This window comes from Sinohyriopsis cumingii, chromosome 8 (genome assembly GCF_028554795.1).
Source record: "Sinohyriopsis cumingii isolate HCF-2022 chromosome 8, ASM2855479v2, whole genome shotgun sequence".
NCBI lineage: Eukaryota > Metazoa > Mollusca > Bivalvia > Unionida > Unionidae > Sinohyriopsis > Sinohyriopsis cumingii.
This window is the reverse complement of record NC_142968.1, coordinates 102,887,673-102,909,244: the sequence shown is the minus strand read 5'-3', so window position 1 is coordinate 102,909,244 and position 21,572 is coordinate 102,887,673. Positions and strand designations below refer to the sequence as shown.

At 34.5% G+C, this 21,572-nt stretch overlaps 1 protein-coding gene across 3 annotated transcripts in view; it reads left to right on the top strand.

Annotated features, from left to right (window-relative positions):
* The window catches only part of LOC149794267 (histone H4 transcription factor-like), a 160,951-nt gene that overhangs the window by 114,914 nt on the left and 24,465 nt on the right, over positions 1-21,572 (top strand). For all 3 annotated transcript variants that reach the window (XM_089968411.1, XM_089968409.1, XM_089968410.1), the window contains 2 exons: positions 1,666-1,786; positions 9,632-9,770. In XM_089968411.1, coding sequence (XP_089824537.1) covers positions 1,666-1,786; positions 9,632-9,770 — 260 coding nt within the window. The remainder of the gene's footprint in view (positions 1-1,665; positions 1,787-9,631; positions 9,771-21,572) is intronic.

The window sequence follows — 21,572 nt, the reverse complement described above, 5'->3', positions numbered from 1 at the left end:
TTGTGCACTGTTATTTGAATGATTACTAAATCTTTGAGCTAACTACTTTGAAAGCTTTGGTAATGGTGAGAGAAAGTCAAGCATAAAATACAGAAATTTCAGGAATCTTACTTGTATTATCTCTTTCAAATATTGGCTCAATTTGCATCATCAGTCCTAGTGCAAATCGTGTGAAAAAAGTTTGTTTTGACAATAATCACCCTAATTTTATTGATGTGTGAAACAATACTTATTTCCACTACAGATTTTTTGCACCCTGTAAAGTGTGGGATGTTGTTAGGTATTCAGTTAACAAAATACACAGATCAATTTAGCCATGAAAGAGAATGGCATCTTGCATTTTATTTGATACATCTGACACGAGACTACTTGTTAACTGCTATGATAGTGACCAGCAGAAGTTAACACTGCATAAATGGATTAGTGATCGAGTTTTTCATGATCTGTTGGCAAAATCAGTGGAATAGCATTCATTTTAAGCCCCATATTTCTGGTCATATTTTCATCATACTTGATAAATGGTATTAACATGTCAAGAGGTAGGATTGGTCTGCTTATGAACATTATTTATATGTGTGTGTGTGTTTATGTATGAAATAATATTGTATCTGATTGGCTGCATTTGTTACCACTCTGGACACCAAATTTTGAGTGGATTTTGCTCTACCTTGGTAAATATGCTTATATCATCATCATCTTTGACAGGTTCTATAATAAATGAGATGAAAGGCCACAAATTAAAGCTTCATCAGCAAGCTTAACTTTTTAAAATCTTGGATGACTTTGATTATGGCTATAAAATTAATTCTGCCTTTTCTTTGGATTTTTTTTATATCAGAATATAGTAAAATGAGTAAATACAAGATATAAAGTTTATATAGGGGTATATTCTTATAATACTATGCAAACCTGCTTAGTGAAATTGTCAGTTGTTATGAAGGTCAGGTGAGTAATATGAGGTCCACTTGGGCCTCTTCTCCAGATACATAAGTGCATCAAACTTAATGCTTGAAAAAAAGACAAATCTGGAAGCCAAGAACCTCAGACTTGAAGAATTTTCAACCCCTGCATAAACACCCTGCAGATTTATCTCAGCGGACCGATAATGATATTGCCCTGCTGTTGTACACCATAGGTCTACTGAGTAAATTTTCATAGCAAGCAAAGTAAAATCTTGTTTGATCTGCCCTTCAAATCTGTTGGGCCAGTTTTTACCAGACTTCATAGAACTGTTTCTTTTTACAATTGTCCAGTTATATGTGTGTTATTGGAAGGCCACCACTAGCAACTATTACATTTCCATGGATATTGATGGGGGGAGGTGACTTTAGCTCTGCAATACTTCTAGCTGTTTGTTGGGCATCGATTGCACATTGTGTGTTGTAATTCATCCATGCTGTGTCTGCACATATATAGCTTGTTTTTCTTTTTTATTTCTCACATTCGTCCTGACCATTTATTACCTAACTTTACAGACACACTTTTAGCATCAAGACATTCCCTGTTTGTGTTGTTAGTAGATATGTATACATTGTACATGGGTAGATGTGATAAAAAGGCAGATGTAAGCTTGGCCAGATGACCAGTCCCATTAAAAGGATAGTCACTAAAATATTCCTGAATTAAATATGATTATAGATTACATTTGCATGTGTCTTGTTTCAGTGAATCAATACAAGTGTCCATACTGCGAGATGACATGCTCTGCCCCGTCCTGTCTGAAAATGCATATAAAGTACAGACACTCCAAGGAGAAGCCTTTCAAATGTGACTACTGTGATTACAGGTGAAACTTTATACAGTAAAACAGCGATCCAGATGCTGACTATCCAGATTCTTTTTCTTGTTCAGACTCTTTTCATGTCTCCACAAAATTTAAATCCTCCAAAATTGATTACTCTCAATTATCTATATGATGTGTTTTCTGGACAAATCGATCCCTCATTTTAACACATCTGGACAAATCGATCCATCATTTTAACACATCTGGACAAATCTATCCCTCATTTTAACACATCTGGACAAATCAATCCCTCATTTTAACACATCTGGTCAAATCAATCCCTCATTTTAACACATCTGGAGAAATTGATCCCTCATTTTAACACATCTGGATAACTTGTGAACTTGGTTATAATGCTGGGGCATGATGGATCCCTTTTTTTATTTTTAGAAAATAACTCAAAATTTGATGCCTATGTTCGAAATTTGAATAAAATTTGAATCAAAAGTAGTAAATGAAACCTTGATATATCACTCATTTTATTGTCAAATTTGGCAGTTAGTGCCCAAAACTTTGGAAGTATCATTTACCAGTCACTGTCATCTCACCTCTGGGTTTGAATATCTGGCTCACCTAATGTGGGCATGTGAGAAAGTTTGCAAGTAGCTTCCCATTCATCGGTGGTTCTTACTGTGATTTTCCCAGGTTCTTCCTCCACCAGTTATAGTAGCCACCATATATAGCCTATCATGTGCTGAAAAATGGCATTGAACCCACAACAACAACAACATAGTTGGTATTGAGTTTATTGTTTTAATTATACTCTTTTTTGATGTGATAATTTTCTGTATTTTCATGTATTTGTATTCTGTATTTTGATGCACTAATAGTTTCTAGTTTGTTGTGTTTATATATGCCAAATAATGATACTTCAATGGTTCCCCTCGTATAAAGCCACTCCTGCAGCAGGAAAGTGACCTTATAAGTGGGTGGTCTTTCTAGAGGGAGGAATATGTGTGTTTTAATTACATACAAAGTAAGAAAAACCATAGCTAAGTTTGAAATATTTTATTTAAAATTGCATGCATGTTCTGAATTCCATGTAATAAAACTTGTCTTATGTGATGAAAAATAACTGATTGATCATCACTCATGATGCAAAAAGCATTAGAAATCTTGCCAGTAAAATTGGCATACAAACATATGGCTGTTAACTGTTATTCTCCATCCAGTTTTTTTATTTTTCCACTGCTGCTAAATGTATCATTGAGAAATTTATTTGAATCTTTTCAACATCAAATTTCTCAATAGGATTCTCTTCACTTCTGAACTAACAATTTTTATCTTCCTCATTTTGCATTTATTTGTAACATAAGTCTTCATTGATGATATCACTGTCTAATCTTTTGCAGCTTTTACATGAATGCTGTGTTGACAAAGAAATTAAGCTTGTCATATGAATGCTGTGTTGACAAAGAAATTGAGCTTGTCACATGAATGCTGTGCTGACAAAGAAATTGAGCTTGTCACATGACCAGTTGGGTACCATTCAGTGCATTTCATAATCTGTGCAAGTGACACCAGGAAGGATATCATACCATTTTTTTTTTAGCCCAGTTGATGTCATGCTGATATGAACTGATAATACAGTGCTTCTTAGCTTCTGTCATCTTGAAAATTATTGGTGATACATTGGTATCCTTCTTAAACGGTCTCCATAATCAGCAGCCACCTGCTTTTTCATGGCCAAAATCCCAGGTACTGACAAGTTTATGTTCAAACACCCCTCAAGGATGGGCACCCATCTAACATGGCCAATATATTCATGGAACAACTATCAAATTTACCTCTCATGTAATACTCAAAGTGGAATTTATAATATAATATTTATTGTTTCTCTATATTCAGCATACTGATATTTGTTCTAGAGAGCTAATAAAGGACCTAACTTTAACCCATACTACAAAGAAGTATATACTCATTTATAAATCAAGTCAAACTGCAAACAACACAGATCATGATCTGCTGTAACATAATGCACCTGCAGATTAGGGTCTGTGTTGTTTGTTCCACTGAATACTACTAATAAACTGTGATAATAATAGATCTGGGTCTGTGCTGCAGTTTGCAGTCAACTCGACTTATAAGCGAGTATATATGGCAAGTAATATGATTATCTTAAAGTTGTCTTCTTTTTTCACTTTGATAATTACAGCCTATTGTTACCAACCATAAACATCAGGATTACAAAAGTCAACAGCTTAGAAGCACACTATTGTTTAGCTCAGCATGATGTCTAGTTGCCATAAAGTAAAAATGGTATTTTAGCCATTATGGCTTCACTCTGTTAGATTATGAGATGTATCAGAAAGGGTACAAGACTATAAAATAGTTGATCATGTGACAAGGGTCCTTCATTAATGCTGTGCATTTTGTGTAATAGCTAAGTAGACATGAGAATTTACTGTAATAGCCACAATTTTTTTTGAAAGTGGTATTGTTGCCAGTCAGGGAATATAAGTGGCTACAGAATGCACAAAATGTCATCATTTTAAAAGGAAAAGTGAAAGCAGTTTGACTATATAAAAAGTTGGGGTGGGTGGAATCCTAGGAGTATTGAGTAATACATTTATATTAAAAGATTAATGCTGAAAAGTTTTGATGTTGAAAAATTAAAATAAAACATAGGTATACATTCTGCTGTAATGTGAAAATGGAATGGATGGAGGTAAGTCCAATATTATAGCCTTGATTCAGCAGAAAATAGTAGTTAAAGTTACGTTTTTCCCTTATTCTGTTCACAAGGTTTTTAACTGCAACATTTTTTTTGGCACTGTTATTGACAAATATTCATTATTAATTTAAATTACGTTAATGTCAGTTTTGTCACATGAATTGCATATGTTTTAAGTGAAAATATTAATTACAAATTAATTATGCCTTCCTTGCAATTAGTATATACATGTATTACATCTTTGTGATACCTGTCTTGAAAGGACACCCCCTCATATAAGGCCCCTTCCTTGTGCAGAATGGTAGCATTTAGACATCACAAAATATAGTGTCTGCTCGTGATAGGTAAATTTTATATTTTATGCACTAATATTCTAGCCATTTTCACATTAGAGTCATGATCATCTTAGATGGGTAATTTTGAACACAAAACTAAAGGTGCAAAGGAATTCTGGCCATAAATGGCAAGTGGTTACATGTTGCAGGAACTGTCGAAAAGGTGACCACTGTACACATGAAAAATACAAAAGGTCCCATTTGAACAAAATATGTAATTGCAAATACAGTTGTTCCAGTGCCATACAAATTTTGCATAAAAGTTCTATTGGTCATGTGGTCCTGTACTGTGAACAAGATATTTATAACAGATTGTCATCAACAAAGATTATGTTTGTCACGTGGCACTGTGGAGAGAACAAAGATATCAGTCTAAGACAGATTATTCTGCATGAAAGTGGCACTGTGCAGTGAACAAAGATATCGGTCTAAGACAGATTATTCTGCATAAAAGTGGCACAATGGAGTGAACAAAGATATCGGTCTAAGACATTATTCTGCGTGAAAGTGGCACTATGCAGTGAACAAAGATATCGGTCTAAGACAGATTATTCTGCATGAAAGTGGCACTATGCATTGAACAAAGATATCAGTCTCTAAGACATTATTCTGCATGAAAGTGGTACTGTGCAGTGAACAAAGATATCAGTCTAAGACAGATTATTCTGCATGAAATTGGCACTATGCATTGAACAAAGATATTGGTCTAAGACATTATTCTGCATGAAAGTGGCACAATGGAGTGAACAAAGATATCGGTCTAAGACAGATTATTCTGCATGAAAGTGGCACAATGGAGTGAACAAAGATATCAGTCAAAGACAGATTATTCTGCGTGAAAGTGGCACTATGCATTGAACAAAGATATCGGTCTAAGACAGATTATTCTGCATGAAAGTGGCACAATGGAGTGAACAAATATATCAGTCTCTAAGATATTATTCTGCATGAAAGTGGTACTGTGCAGTGAACAAAGATATCGGTCTAAGACAGATTATTCTGCGTGAAAGTGGCACTATGCAGTGAACAAAGATATCGGTCTAAGACAGATTGTTCTGCATGAAAGTGGCACAATGGAGTGAACAAAGATATCAGTCTCTAAGACATTATTCTGCATGAAAGTGGCACTATGCAGTGAACAAAGATATCGGTCTAAGACAGATTATTCTGCGTGAAAGTGGCACTATGCAGTGAACAAAGATATCGGTCTAAGACAGATTATTCTGCATGAAAGTGGCACAGTGGAGTGAACAAAGATGTCAGTCTCTAAGACATTATTCTGCATGAAAGTGGTACTGTGCAGTGAACAAAGATATCGGTCTAAGACAGATTATTCTGCACATAAGTGGCACAATGGAGTGAACAAAGATATCAGTCTAAGACAGATTATTCTGCATGAAAGTGGCACTATGCAGTGAACAAAGATATCGGTCTAAGACAGATTATTCTGCGTGAAAGTGGCACTATGCAGTGAACAAAGATATTGGTCTAAGACAGATTATTCTGCACAAAAGTGGCACAATGGAGTGAACAGAGATATCAGTCTAAGACAGATTATTCTGCATGAAAGTGGCACTATGCAATGAACAAAGATATCGGTCTAAGACAGATTATTCTGCATGAAAGTGGCACAATGGAGTGAACAAAGATATCGGTCTAAGACAGATTATTCTGCATGAAAGTGGCACTATGAAGTGAACAAAGATATCGGTCTAAGACAGATTATTCTGCACGAAAGTGGCACTATGGAGTGTTGTTGTTGTGGGGTTTAATGCCATTTTTCAGCACACGATACATGGTGGCCATCATTAATGGTGGAGGAAGAATGCAGGAAAACCCCGGAAAGAACCACCGACCCATGAGAAGCTACTGGCAAGCTTTCTCACATACCCGCATTGGCCGAATCCGAGACTCGAACCCATGCACACAGAAATGAGATGGCAGTGATCAGTAATGGAGAGCGCTTTAGACCACTCGGCCACTCGGGGGCCCTACTATGCAGTGAAGAAAGATATCAGTCTAAGACAGATTATTCTGCATGAAGGTGGCACTATGAAGTGAACAAAGATATCGGTCTAAGACAGATTATTCTTCGTGAAAGTGGCACTATGAAGTGAACAAAGATATCGGTCTAAGACAGATTATTCTGCATGAAGGTGGCACTATGCAGTGAACAAAGATATCAGTCTAAGACAGATTATTCTACATGAAGGTGGCACTCTGGAGCGAACAAAGATACTGGTCCAAGACAGGTTATTCCACATCATGGTTCCATTGGTCAGTGGCACTATGCGGTGAACAAAGATATCAGTAGAATGTCAGTCTGTAACAGATTATGATCATGAAGGTTCCATTGTTGCTGTGAACAAAAATTTTAGTCTAAAACAAATTAAGTTGCATTAATGTTCATTTGTCTTGTAGCACTGTGCTGTAAAACAAAAAGAGTTCAGTCTGTAGATCATTCTGCATGAATGTTCCATTTGTAATGTGGCACTGTGCAAAAACAAAGATATCAGTCTAAGTTTATTCAGGTAGGTTCCATTTGTAATGTGGCACTGTGGAAAGAACAAAGATATCAGTCTAAGATAGTTTATTCAGGTAAGTTCCACTTGTAATGTGGCACTGTGCAATGAACAAAGATATCAGTCCAAAACAGTTTATTCATCTAGGTTCCATTTGTAGTGTGGCACTATACAGAAAGCAAAGATATCAGTCTAAGATAGTTTATTCAGCTTGGATCCATTTGTAATTTGGCACTGTGCAAAGAACAAAGATATCAGCCTAAGATAGTTTATTCAGCTAGGTTCCATTTGTAATGTGGCACTATGCAGAAAGCAAAGATATCGGTCTAAGATAGACTATTCTGCTAGGCTCCATTTGTCATGTGGCATGCTGTGAACATAGCTGCTTTAAGAGGTTTTGATGCATGAAGGTTACAAGTGCCCAAGGATTCCCTGATGCAGATAAGCAGCATATCTTAGCTATCACTTTGCCTTCCTGAAGGAATAATGGAAACCATAGCCTTTAAGTTCAGGAACATTTCTATGGCAGAAACAACATAAACTTTTTATCAATTGAAGGAGAGGACAGGGACAAACATAACAGTGGTATATACAATAACCCCCCCCCCATTTACAGATTGCATTCCTGAGAAACCTTGCATATGTCAAAGTCATGTGACTTGAATCCATCCATCAATGGGGAGCCAAATCTTCATCCCAGGGAAACAAATGAAACAGTGGAGGTTTTTGTGAACCCATTCTGCACATTTGCATATATAGGTGAATGACATCTTGTTTATTCTTATGCTTGGGAGTTAATATTAATTTTGTAAACACAAGACTCGGGTAAAAAGCATAAGCGTAAATTAGTGTAAATTGGTTTTTTTACTGTATATTGAATGGGCTACACCCGTTGTATTTCTGTAGCAGTCTTTGTAACATGGCATAAGGAAAACATTTTCAAGCAATCATCCCTGCCATCACTTTACTTGATACAGCACTTTTTAAATGCATGGCCCCTAGATAAATAAATAATAAGAGACAAGGTTTGTAACTTACTAAATTTCATTTTCACACCTAGCCATCTACCAGTTTGAAGTAGGGAACACCCCTACCTCCAGAGTAAATGTACCTTTTTTTCCTGTACCAGATCTTGTTTGAGACGATCACCCTCCCTCCTCAATGGTAAATTCAGCAAGGCATTAATACCAGTAGCTGGTAATGTAGTTTTTATGGTGGGGGGGTAATTTAGTTATAAATATGTAAAATTTACTTTTCATTATTGCAAAGATTGTGTCATAGCATCCAGAAAAAGATAATGCAATAGTAGCTAGTTAAGTATTACATAATTAAAATTAGTTTACCACCCCATACACACACACACACACACACACACACACACACACACACACACACTTGATTGATTTAGTGTATATAAACTGTGTTTCTTAATATGTAATTACATAAAAAGCCATGTGTTAAAAGGGTTTAAATTTTATAACTTCAATACAAACATAATATTTTCATAATTTGGTCCTCTTTTAAGATCAAGTTTGAACCAGGAACTTGTATATAAAAATAAGAGTCATATTTCTGTTTAAGTGGTGGACTCCATGGGTATGCCATCTCTAGCTCTGTTTAAGTGGTGGACTCCATGGATATGCTATCTCTAGCCCTGTTTAAATGGTGGACTCCATGGATATGCCATCTCTAGCCCTTTTTAAGTGGTGGACTCCATGGATATGCCATCTCTAGCCCTGTTTTAATGGTGGACTCCATGGATATGCCATCTCTAGCCCTGTTTAAGTGGTGGACTCCATGGATATGCCATCTCTAGCCGTGTTTTAATGGTGGACTGCATGGATATGCCATCTTTAGATGTTTCTTGTTTCACATAAAGAAATCAAATTGTTGGTGTTGTTCTGTGATACTTTTTAAAATATCTCAAAATTTCCATTCATGAATGGAATTATACATATTCGTTCATTTTTTGAGAATGGCAAGCTCCATTCACATAAGTTAAAATCATATATGACCTGACAATTCACTTGTGCAATTGGTTTGATTATTGGATGTTATCAAAAGAAACAATTCTTTAAATCTTGCAGATGCAGATTTTATGCCATAACTATTATCCATGTCAAGTTGTTCCAACCCATTTCTCTTTCTCTCTTTCTCTTTCTTTCTCTCTCTCATTGTCGTGTTGAATGTATTAAGTAGTGTCGTAATGGAACACGCAATTTTCATCCAGTCATATTGCCTTTGTAATCTAATCAGCAGCAATGGACATGAATAAAATACATTTAAAGTAATTCAGTGTTTCCTGAAATGGTTGCAGTTGCAAGTCTGTAGCAGACTTGAGAAAGCATCTTGAGACCCACAGTGTGGAGTCCCAGTTTGGATGCCAGGTACAAGGGTGCTCTTACATTGCCCGAGGCTATCATAGTTTGGCCAACCACTTCAAGCGAGTTCATCAGGTGAGTTCCATTCTTTGCTTAACTCTCTTTTAATTACTTGCTGATTATCTCCCTTTAGATCCTCACAATGTTTTCATTGGTGGCTTTCACAACCTTATTTAATTATTGCAACTATTAAGCCAGCCTAAATAATAAAATGTAATGAAATGAAATATTTAGAATAAGCAAGTTTTTCTTAATTGATTTTTGCTTTCACTGTTTCTGATTAAAATGTTGCTTGTATATTGATCCTCATTTCAGATCACCAATGTGTAAACAGAATGAAAGATATTAACCACTACTGTGCACAGTGGCATTGCAAATTCATGCTGACATTATGACTGATATCAATTTTAAAGGTTCATAATTATTTCATATATATTCCGGAGCAGTTAAACTATATTCACTTTTTCACATTTACATTCGTTCTAGGCATAATTATTTTGCCTTACATTTTGTAAGAATTAAAGTGTAATGATGGGATACCTTTGTCTGCCATAGATATCCATTTCCAGACTTATCTTATGCAGTACACTCATATATAAGCAAATTTAAACAACATACCGCACATTCATTATCCATGAGTATGAACTTAATACTGGGTAGATGTTTTGTAGTCCTCTTCAATGTCTTGAACATATTTTGAGAGAAAAAATTCTGTGTGAGAAATCACTTGAAACTCAGTACATCACATTCTTGGCTGTTCTTCAGAAAATGGGGAGTATGTTCTTGACCTTTGACCTTAGTATGCTGCAACATGAATATTGCATTCTTGACCTTTGATTAGAAAACTCGACCCAAGTGTTGAGACTCTGCCAAATCAAATATAGCCCAAAATTATTGATATACTATGGTGGAAAGCATCAACCTCGTGGCTTCGCAGAAAAATACTGGTAATTGAGCATCAGTTTGAATCTCATCAGATATTATCACCATACAGTCGTAAAGCTCTCAGGTCGAGTTGTTACTCAGAAATGAAACCGTGAAAACTGATATTATGTATTACCATTTTGATATTTCTTTGACTCATCCAAAATGTAAGATTTTCTTGTCTTAGAGACTGCTTTAGATGTTGCTTGTTTCATGTTTGTTGTAGAAGAACATGCAGTTTATATTGATCTGTAATGGCATTAGCTGGAAAGTCTTACCATGTCACCAACTTTTTTCTTTGCCCATCTAATGAGGGATATATGATGTAATAGTCTTGTCTGTCCATTAACATTTTTCATCTTGGTCATAATTTTTTTTTGGTTGCAAGGATTTGCACAAAACATGGTCTGAGTATATATTATAAAAAGATAGTATGTAATGAAACTAAAGTTTTGACGTGTCTGATTTATTCAGTCATATAACCTGCCTTATTTCCTACTTCCACACTTTTATCATAGAACAGTCAAGTCCATAGCTTAGAGGTCAAGGTGATAAGTAGGAAAAAGGTCACAAGAATCAAATGTGCCATTTGCAGTACCCTTGTTTTGCAATGTTAGTGAGAGTGAATAATCTCAGACACATACACATCCTGTTTCTTCAAAAAATATTACTTTTTATTATGTTATGATGTATGCCTTTCTGTCTGTTCCCTATTTTTCTTTCACTAGAATTCTCCGCTAGCTATCTTTACTGAACTCTGTAAGTAGCCTGCATTTGTGGCAGGAAACAAAACTATTCACTTGAGTCAAAAGGTCAAAAGTCCAAGTCCATAACGAAGGAATATTTTCCCCACACAGCAACTTGACATGTATACTTACCAGATGCCTTTACCAAATTTTGTAAATGGATTTCATTTGAGATAAGGAAGACACCAATTGATTTTGGGAGCAAAGGGTTAGAGGTCAAGGTCACTTTGACTCTATAAGAAAAATGGATTCCACATTTTATCTTGAATGTTTGTCAACCACTTTGACCTTACTTTGTGGATGGTGTGCATTTAAGATGAGAAAGACACTTATCCATTTATGGGTCCAAAGGTCAAGGTATGATAACAAAGCAGGAACAAATAATTTCACTAAACTACTCAGATTCTATATGAGATGCCAAAACTAAACTTCATTGGTTGCTCGTATGTGAGACAAAAATTTCATCTGTTGTTTTGTGGGTTAAACGGCAAGTTGTCAAGGTAAGAGGGACTCTAAGAAATGAAATGGTTTCCACAAAATAACTTCAGTCCTGTGTCACAGATGACAACAATGGCATGCATTTGAGACAAGAAAGGCACCTATTGGTTTTATGGTTAGTAGGTCACTGAGGCTGACAAGAAGGAAAACTATTTCTGCACAATAACTTGACAAGTTGAGCATATGCTATAATACAGTGTTTAAGGTAGTCCTTTTTTGTTTTGCCTAGGTACTTGTATTCCATGTAGCTTTTAATACTTCTACCCTTACCTGACTTTACAATAAATAGCCAGCTTTTTGAAAGGTCATTCACCCACACACACAGGTAAATCAAGATGCAACACTGCGTTTGTCCCTATGTCCTTCAGTCTTTCTGTTTAGCCACCAATTTGTTTTGTTTATATATGTCTATTAATCTATTACATTGTTTTAAATATCAGTTTCTTTCTTTGCCAGAACACAAATGTTAAATGCGATTTATTTGCTGCAATGAGAACAGAACAGCATCGTTAGATTTAGACACTTGATCTGGTGCATACGGTATTGGACAGTAACTGTGTACTAGGTTTGTTTTCATGTGATGAGAACTTTGAGCCAGACATGATTATCTTAGGAAGCAAGATAACCGACTTGCTCCAGATGGCTGTATTTACGCACTAATATTTACTTTCTCACTGGAGACAAGAACAATACTACAATTTATGTACCCAGCTCTTTAGGAACTTGACCAAATGGCCATGATGATACAGATGGTCACATTAGTATTTTATTGAACTATGTATAGCATACACCTGCATATACCAGACACAGACCTAGATATTCCTTTGCATAATATGCTGGTAGGTCAGGGTCTATACTACTGGAACGTCCTTTTCTATTTCCAATGCAAGTCAGATAATTTAGACTCTCAAATTACTTTGTGGTAATCATAGTAAAAGAGCCAAAATTGGTAGTTTTTGGCAGACACCCACTGTGATTTGTGCAAAGAAGATCTTTATAAAATGACAGATGTTGAAAATAACACTCAATGATGTTTCAAGAATCAATGAAATATGTGTACTTCAAAATTTTTAATGTTATTCCTTCAACTTTTTGATGAAAAAATAAAAACATCTGTCGAGTCATGTTGACAGCAGTGACATTTTTATGATTTATGAAAAAACATGTGCTTTTTAGCAGTTAAAAATGCATGCTGTTTGCATTGGAAGTCTTTGTGTACCATTTTGTAGGAAAACTTGAGAATGTTATGATTTGGCCTTAGAGAGGGCTGAGAGTGTTCTAAGTGGGCCTTAGAGAAGACTGAGTGTTCTGATTGGGCCTAAGATAAGGCTGAGAGTGTTCTGATTGGGCCTTAGAGAAGACTGAGTGTTCTGAGTGGGCCTTAGAGAAGGCTGAGAATGTTCTAAGTGGGCCTTAGAGAGGGCTGAAAGTGTTCTGATTGGGCCTTAGAGAAGACCGAGTGTTCTGAGTGGGCCTTAGATAAGGCTGAAAGTGCTCTGAGTGGGCCTTAGAGAAGGCTGAGAGTGTTCTGATTGGGCCTGAGTTACTTTTTCTGGATGTGATTTCAAACCAACAACATAGATCCAGATCTGCTGGCACATTATCCGATAGATCTGGGTCTGCACAGTTCATGGCTGGATAAACACGCACATACACACACACATTTTATTGAGCAGTAAGATACCTAAAGGCCATAAAAACTAAATGTTTACATCAGGTGCTGCAAGATTGTTTGATGCCCATCTTCATTGAAGGAAATGAAGCTCGTTGACTTTTATCTTGCAAATGCAAGAATAAAGATTGTGAATGTGCAGGATTTGAGGTGAATTTACAAATGAATTAATCTGTTTCCATCTTATCGTCATTTATCTTCCACATGACAATAAGGTCATTTGGTTCAGTCGAGTCTCGTCCTAATGGAATAATCAAACTTAAATTGAGGGTTTCATCTGGTCCAATAGGGACAAATATATGTCACTTTTATCTTAATATAGATAATATTTAGGTCAGCTCTTTTTCATTCATATGTATATAGTTTTTTATTCATTGTATATTGTCTAATAATTATTGTGAGACAACTTTGCTTTTGCATGAAGTTTAGAGGAATGCAGATGGCTATCAAAAATGATCATGAATGTAGAATTTGATTTTAAGTCTCAGAGAACCAATTGGTTGCAAGCAGTGGAGAGTTAAATACTGTATTATGGCAATTGATTACAAGCAGTGGAGAGTTAAATACTATATTATGGTACCCATAAGGGTGTGGAATTCCGGAAAAGGTCCAAAATTTGAAAATTGCTTTTCCAGGTCATAAAAATATTTGAAAAAATTGAAAAATGACAAAAATGTTTTGAAAAATTCTTTGTTTTCTTATTACAACTGTCTTAGTTGGAAAATGGTAATGTGACTTCTTTTGCGTTTTGGGAGATTTTTAGTATATGGATTCAGAGCATTTCAGGAGATCTGGAAATTGGGGGGGTGGGGTCTGTGTAAAGGCAGGGATTGTTTCCTGGTGGGTGTCCTGCTTAATTTTTGGTTTTTCGTTATCTAGGGGTTGACCGCCCTCAATGTTATTGCCCGGTTCGAGTAAATATAAATATAAGTGGTGAAACTTACAGTTGAAATAGATAGAGATCTGAGCAGGTATATAGAACAAACCAACACGAGCCCCTGTACATGTAAACAAATAATTTAATCAATTACATAAAACAACTGTGAAAATTCATTACATCAGGAATATACTCCACTTTTAGAAATTAAACTTTCACTGAATTACAAAGAAAACGCAAATAGATTTAAATAAAAGAACCGATCTGTTTACTGATAGATTTAGTTCATCATATGATCAAGTGAACAATCAAAGTCAACGTCTTGTACGATTGCATAACCTGCTCGTCCTCAGTTTGTTCTGCTTCCACTGTAGCTGTTCAGAACCTTGGATCTCAGGATGATACTTTCCACCATCCGTCTCAGGATACTTGCAGAATACGTTTCAGAAATTAATACGTCACAGGATTGCGTCACGGGATTATACGTCTCACTGCACTTCTCTCTATACTTCTCAGTATACGTCTCAGGGTAATGTCACATCATACATCACAGGAATATACGTCTCAGGAGCTATTTTCTCCCTTTTAAATAAATATAAATAGAGATAACCTAAATTTCCCGTTATTTATGAAACAGTTAATTCTTCATTATTCTCCCTCGTTATCAGATTTTACTATCAGTGCTAGACAGCTGCTAAGGCTATCAATCGACTCCACGTTCTATAATGACCCTAGTTAGTCAAATGGCTAATTCGTTACGCCTTGACCTTACACATTAACACATACGCAAGGCCTAGGGTTCTGAGCCAGCCTCAATTTACACAGCGAATAAATAGGATACATCACATTAATTACTAAATCATTTCAGTCAATATACACTTATTCTTAATCATACATGAAATCTTCTAAATTCGGCGAATTCACACGGATTCTCATAATCATATTAACTAATGTAATGCATTAAATTCTTAGAACATAATTCTTATGCAAACAAGACAAATTTAAAAATTCGTCAAACTTATCTAAAGAAGATTAATGTACAGCTTCCTATGCATAAACTCAACATAGTTATACTTCATAAAGCAAATTATTACACAAATGTAGAAAAAAGATTCGTGCAACTACAAGTAAATAAATTCAGCAAAGCATTATATATGGCATTAACAAATTACATGGAATTGTCACACTACCTTTGCTTTCAATGTTCCTCCCTCTAATCAGCAAATTATTTCGTCAGTTCCTTTCGACAATAGTCCCCTTTGGACAACAGTTCTTTTACGAGGAATTTCTTGCAAATCCCAAGGAGTCCTACTTTTGTTCCTCTCGTAGAAAAGCTTTGATTAAAATTTCCGATGTGGCAATTTTAAAACCTGGAAAATTTTGTGTGGGAAACACGCCTCTTATTTAACGTAACCAATCAGAATCAAATATCTCTGCCGCCTTTTTCCAGAGGTGCCAAAGTCGGGGTCAGCTTTACCTGGTAGTTTGAGTAATAGAGTTTCTGCGATTTCTCAATTGTGACAACTTTACCATGAAAATGAAGTTTACCGTGTCCCTAATAGTCCATCTGGCTGCTGTATAAACAAATGCTTAATTAAGAATAAAATTCTCCCTCCAAAGGACATTACCGTACACGGTAGTATGGCGATATGATACGTGCCTGTCTCCATAAATCTAATTAATGGTTCTCTGGTCTCAACTAATTGTATTCTTGTTAGATCGACAGAAATTTGCCCCTTCACAGTCTGGAATGGTTTTTTTTTTTAAATTTGTGGCAGGAATCCTGCATATTTAAAAGAGTGAGTGAAGATCACCAATTGGCTGAAAATAATTACCTGAAAAATTTGCTTAATGTCAGATGATATTAAGCTTGAACATAAAAACCATTTTCATTTCATTCTGCAACCAGCAGGTGCACTTACTAGGTGCAGTGTCCAAGGAAGAAAAAATGCTTTATTGGGTTAGTACCCAGATAAAACCAAGTGCAACCTTAGATTCTGTTGACCTTGCATAATTTTCAACAGTCTGTATTTTGGCCTCCTTTCATTATATGTTAACACAACAGATTGTGATTTGTAATCAGAAATTGTGCAGCCAATAGATATAATATAAATTAATGGAAATAAAAGAAATGTACAACCTATCATCAACTATAGCTCCATCACTAAAACTCATCAGAAAACCTATTTTAAATTGCTGGTCAATGCTTACTAATTAATCTACACACTTCAAACTTCTCACAAGTACAAGCCATGATTGCCCTCGCAAAGTTTGCATTCACGGAAAGACTAGGTTTCTTGGGGGGTTTTGGCGTAACACTACATGTGCAAAATATGAAGATGTATGCAAGAACTAATCCCTGCAGAGGCATGTAATCCAAGGTGAGGTCAGTGTAACAAAATTAATTTATTGCTTCTCCACCTACTTTATCAATTGACAAAATCAAGTCATTTGCCCAGAGTCTGTTCTTATAATTAGCACAAAGTTTAAGACCATTCTCCTTCTGGAGCACACATTGCATTTCCATAATTGAAAATTGTTTTCTACATTGGGCACATGCTGCATTAAAGAGAGCTTCTGTTTTGTTTGTTTTTCGTTTGATTCTCATTTAGTTTATAATGACCTTTTGCTTTTGGACTGTAAGCAATTCTAACTTTTTGATTTTTTGCAGATGCTGTACAGTACAACACTGTACTGTACTTCTGTAATTTCAGGCCAAACATTTAGTAAATGCATTTTATCAAAATAGAAGCTTTAGAATAGAAAATATAATTTGGCAAATAAATCTGCTCAGGTGATCATAAAATGCAATACATGTATTTAATTTAAATGCAAACACAGACCCCTCTAGCATAACTGTTTTACCTAGAATGCACTACTGCACATTGAAGTTGAACATCTATATAATTAATTAAAAGGACTACTGATGCATTCTTATCATCTAATCATTTGATAAAGGAAGCAGACAGTTATATTGATAAAGTGCCTTTCATTGCATTGACTTGGTTGATTGAGATCAAAGGGCATTCCAATAATTTGTATCTGCTTTACACAAATACAACATAACAAGGTCATTTAAAACACTACTAATTAAATAATGATACTGGTAATTAATTAATGATACTGGATTTGTTTTGAAGTCTTAGCTTGTCTGGTAATTTGCTACCTTGGCCACATACACAGTCAGACAGTAATAGAACTTGTGTACATGCAACAATTATCAATAACCACTTACTATGTTATCACAGGATGGGAATGAATAAATGAAGGTAGATTCAAGCATTCAGTATGCCCAGATAAAGGTAGATTCAAGCAAACGGTATGCCCAGATAAAGGTAGATGAAGCTACTAAAGTATGAAAAACAGCACTTGCCAGTTGTTTTGAAATTGGATAAAATGACTTGTTCCAGATGATTGCCATGGTAAATTTCACTTGTCTGATATTGAAAATGTGTAGTTTAGGATGTCCGACTATGAGATTTGATCAACCCTGTATTGTTAAAGTGATTCAGATGTTTGGTATTACCATATTAATTATGTCTTTTGTATCAATTAATGGGGATGGAATAAAAGAACCGTTAAAAGGCATGCCTATCGTATAAGAGTTCGTGTTTATTTTAGTGTGTGTAGTACACTCATTTAAATTGTCCAATTTGAACAGCATTATAAACATTGTGTAGGTAACATATTCATAATTAAAGTATCTAACATCAATCAGTGGTTTATCCTACTAATTAGCAAATTTGAAGAATGATTGCAAGAGAAGCAAGTCAATGGAGTAACTAATGCATGAAAAGCTTTATTTCACAGATATGGTTCATTATGGAGAAGTGAGTTCCAATGTTTATAGTGATCTTAGAATTTCCATTGGCACATTAGGTTGCTCAACAGTGAGCAGTAATTTCACAATTACTTACAGTGAAATTGTTGCATCAGTATTTTACTACTAGAAGATCACGTTTTAACATTGATGGTTGTTGTTTCATGAATTCAATGCTGCTTAAGTTTTCGAATCAAGTTTTTGTTGTGAATCAACGACACAAAACTATATCCACATTCATGGCCCCCGAGTGTTCTACAAGTATCCAATATCCAATGAAATTTCAGCCATAGTACATTAAAGTAATAGAGATGTGCCAACATTCTCTCGACTGTGCTTGTTTCAAATGCAAACAATTTCACCTTACACCTATCACTCTCTCAGAAGTTCATAATATCTGTAGAGTGCCCCCTTACACAACTGTGTACTTTGGATTGACATAAGTGGTTGTTAAGCTCAATTTGATTTTCACATGGGATCAAGGAAAATGCATTTTGTTTTAGTTGTAACCTTGAATTCATCAAGGAAGTTTTACTAATGCATGTTCAACATACGGGCTACCGAGAAAACCCAGAATGCTAGACTCCCAACATGGATCATCCTCAAATGACAATTTAATTTGGCAAATAATGGCTTATGATAGTGATGATGACAACGATTTTTTTAAAAGTTTTGAAGTATGTCATATTATTGGAGCTGGGAAAGTGTAACTGGAAATACTAGTGAGTGATTGAATGCAAGTCTGATGAACATGCATGATGGACAAAAGCAGACGGCATGCTCGTCAGCCACCTTTTACCTGCATTGTTTTGAAGTTAAATGTAGAAAGGGCAGAATACCAAGCCTAATTAAAATACATGCAGTTTAAAAGTTGAATTCGCGTCTCAATTCGGCACTAAGGTATCTCATGTTTCAGAACTATATAGCACTCTTAGTTTTAAGATAAACTGAGAAAATAAAAATCAAAAATAAATTAAAAAGTAAGAATATTTATTTGATCAAAACACCCAAGTCTAAACAAGCAGACTATGGTATTGATGGACTTAAACCCTAATACAGCATTTTGGAACAGATAAGAAATCTGGCATGGTAGTCAGCAAAGGACTTATTCAAGAAAGTGAACTTCAGCCGAGGTCTTGTTAGTAAAAAAAACATGTATTATCTTGGAACAGAGTTAGCTATGAATATATCCTTTCAGAAAGCAGATATTTGTGTTAAGAAAATATTGAAATATGGCCATTTCCTCCTCCCATTTCTCTATTTCTTCCTACTCCCCCATTATTTTGGTCCTGATAGTATCTCTGGTGAAGAGGGCTTTTTGCTCTAAGATGTACCAGGTTTCATGGCCGTAGATGGTAAAGGTCTGTGCAGTGTTAGTATTACATCTTTGCATAGTGTAAATTACATCTATTGCTATGCAAAGTTACTTCTGTGCAGTGTTAGTATTACATTTGTTGCTGTGCAAAGTTATATCTGTACAGTGTAACTTATCAGTTGCATAGTGTAAATTAATCTATCTATTGCTGTGCAGAGTTACATCTTTGTAGTATTAGTGCCATTTTGTTACCATGGCCAGCAAAATATATGAAAGGAAAATAAACTTGTTAATCAGATAACATAACCTTTCACATGCATGCACATTTATTTCCACCAAAACAAAAGATAGCGTGAGTTACTTTTCCATAAATTTTGATAAACTTTTTTTTATTTCTGTCAGCATACATACATACTTACATGCGTGCATACATACATATACATACATGCATACATACATACATACATACATACATACATACATACATACATACATATATACATACATACGTGCATACATACATACATACATATATACATACATACATACAACATTCATATCTGTGTAATGGTGGAGGCAAGAAAGAAAAACACCAGATTGAGTTTTTAATAGCTTTAATTATCAAATAATAAAGTTTCAAGTTCTCAGATAACTCGCTGTTTGGTTCATAATAACGTCATTATAACTGTTTCATAATAGTATCATTATAACTGTTTAGTTCATAATAATATCATAATAACTGGTCCATAATAATATCATTATAACTGGTCCATAATAATATCATTATAACTGGTCCATAATAATATCATTATAACTGGTCCATAATAATATCATTATGACTGGTTCATAATAATATCATTATAACTGGTTCATAATAATATCATTATAACTGGTCCATAATAATATCATTATGACTGGTTCATAATAATATCATTATAACTGGTCCATAATAATATCATTATGACTGGTTCATAATAATATCATTATAACTGGTTCATAATAATATCATTATAACTGGTTCATAATAATATCATTATAACTGTTTGGTTCATAATAATATCATTATAACTGGTCCATAATAATATCATTATAACTGGTCCATAATAATATCATTATAACTGGTCCATAATAATATCATTATAACTGGTCCATAATAATATCATTATGACTGGTTCATAATAATATCATTATGACTGGTTCATGATAATATCATTATAACTGGTTCATAATAATATCATTATAACTGTTTGGTTCATAATAATATCATTATAACTGGTTCATAATAATATCATTATAACTGGTTCATAATAATATCATTATAACTGGTCCATAATAATATCATTATAACTGGTTCATAATAATATCATAATAACTGGTTCATGATAATATCATTATAACTGGTTCATAATAATATCATTATAACTGGTTCATAATAATATCATTATAACTGGTTCATGATAATATCATTATAACTGGTTCATAATAATATCATTATAACTGTTTGGTCCATAATAATATCATAATAACTGGTTCATAATAATATCATTATAACTGGTTCATAATAATATCATTATAACTGGTTCATAATAATATCATTATAACTGGTTCATAATAATATCATTATAACTGTTTGGTTCATAATAATATCATTATAACTGTTTGGTTCATAATAATATCATTATAACTGTTTGGTTCATAATAATATCATTATAACTGGTCCATAATAATATCATTATAACTGTTTGGTTCATAATAATATCATTATAACTGGTCCATAATAATATCATTATAACTGTTTGGTTCATAATAATATCATTATAACTGGTTCATAATAATATCATTATAACTGGTCCATAATAATATCATTATAACTGGTTCATAATAATATCATTATAACTGTTTGGTTCATAATAATATCATTATAACTGTTTGGTTCATAATAATATCATAATAACTGGTCCATAATAATATCATTATAACTGGTCCATAATAATATCATTATAACTGGTCCATAATAATATCATT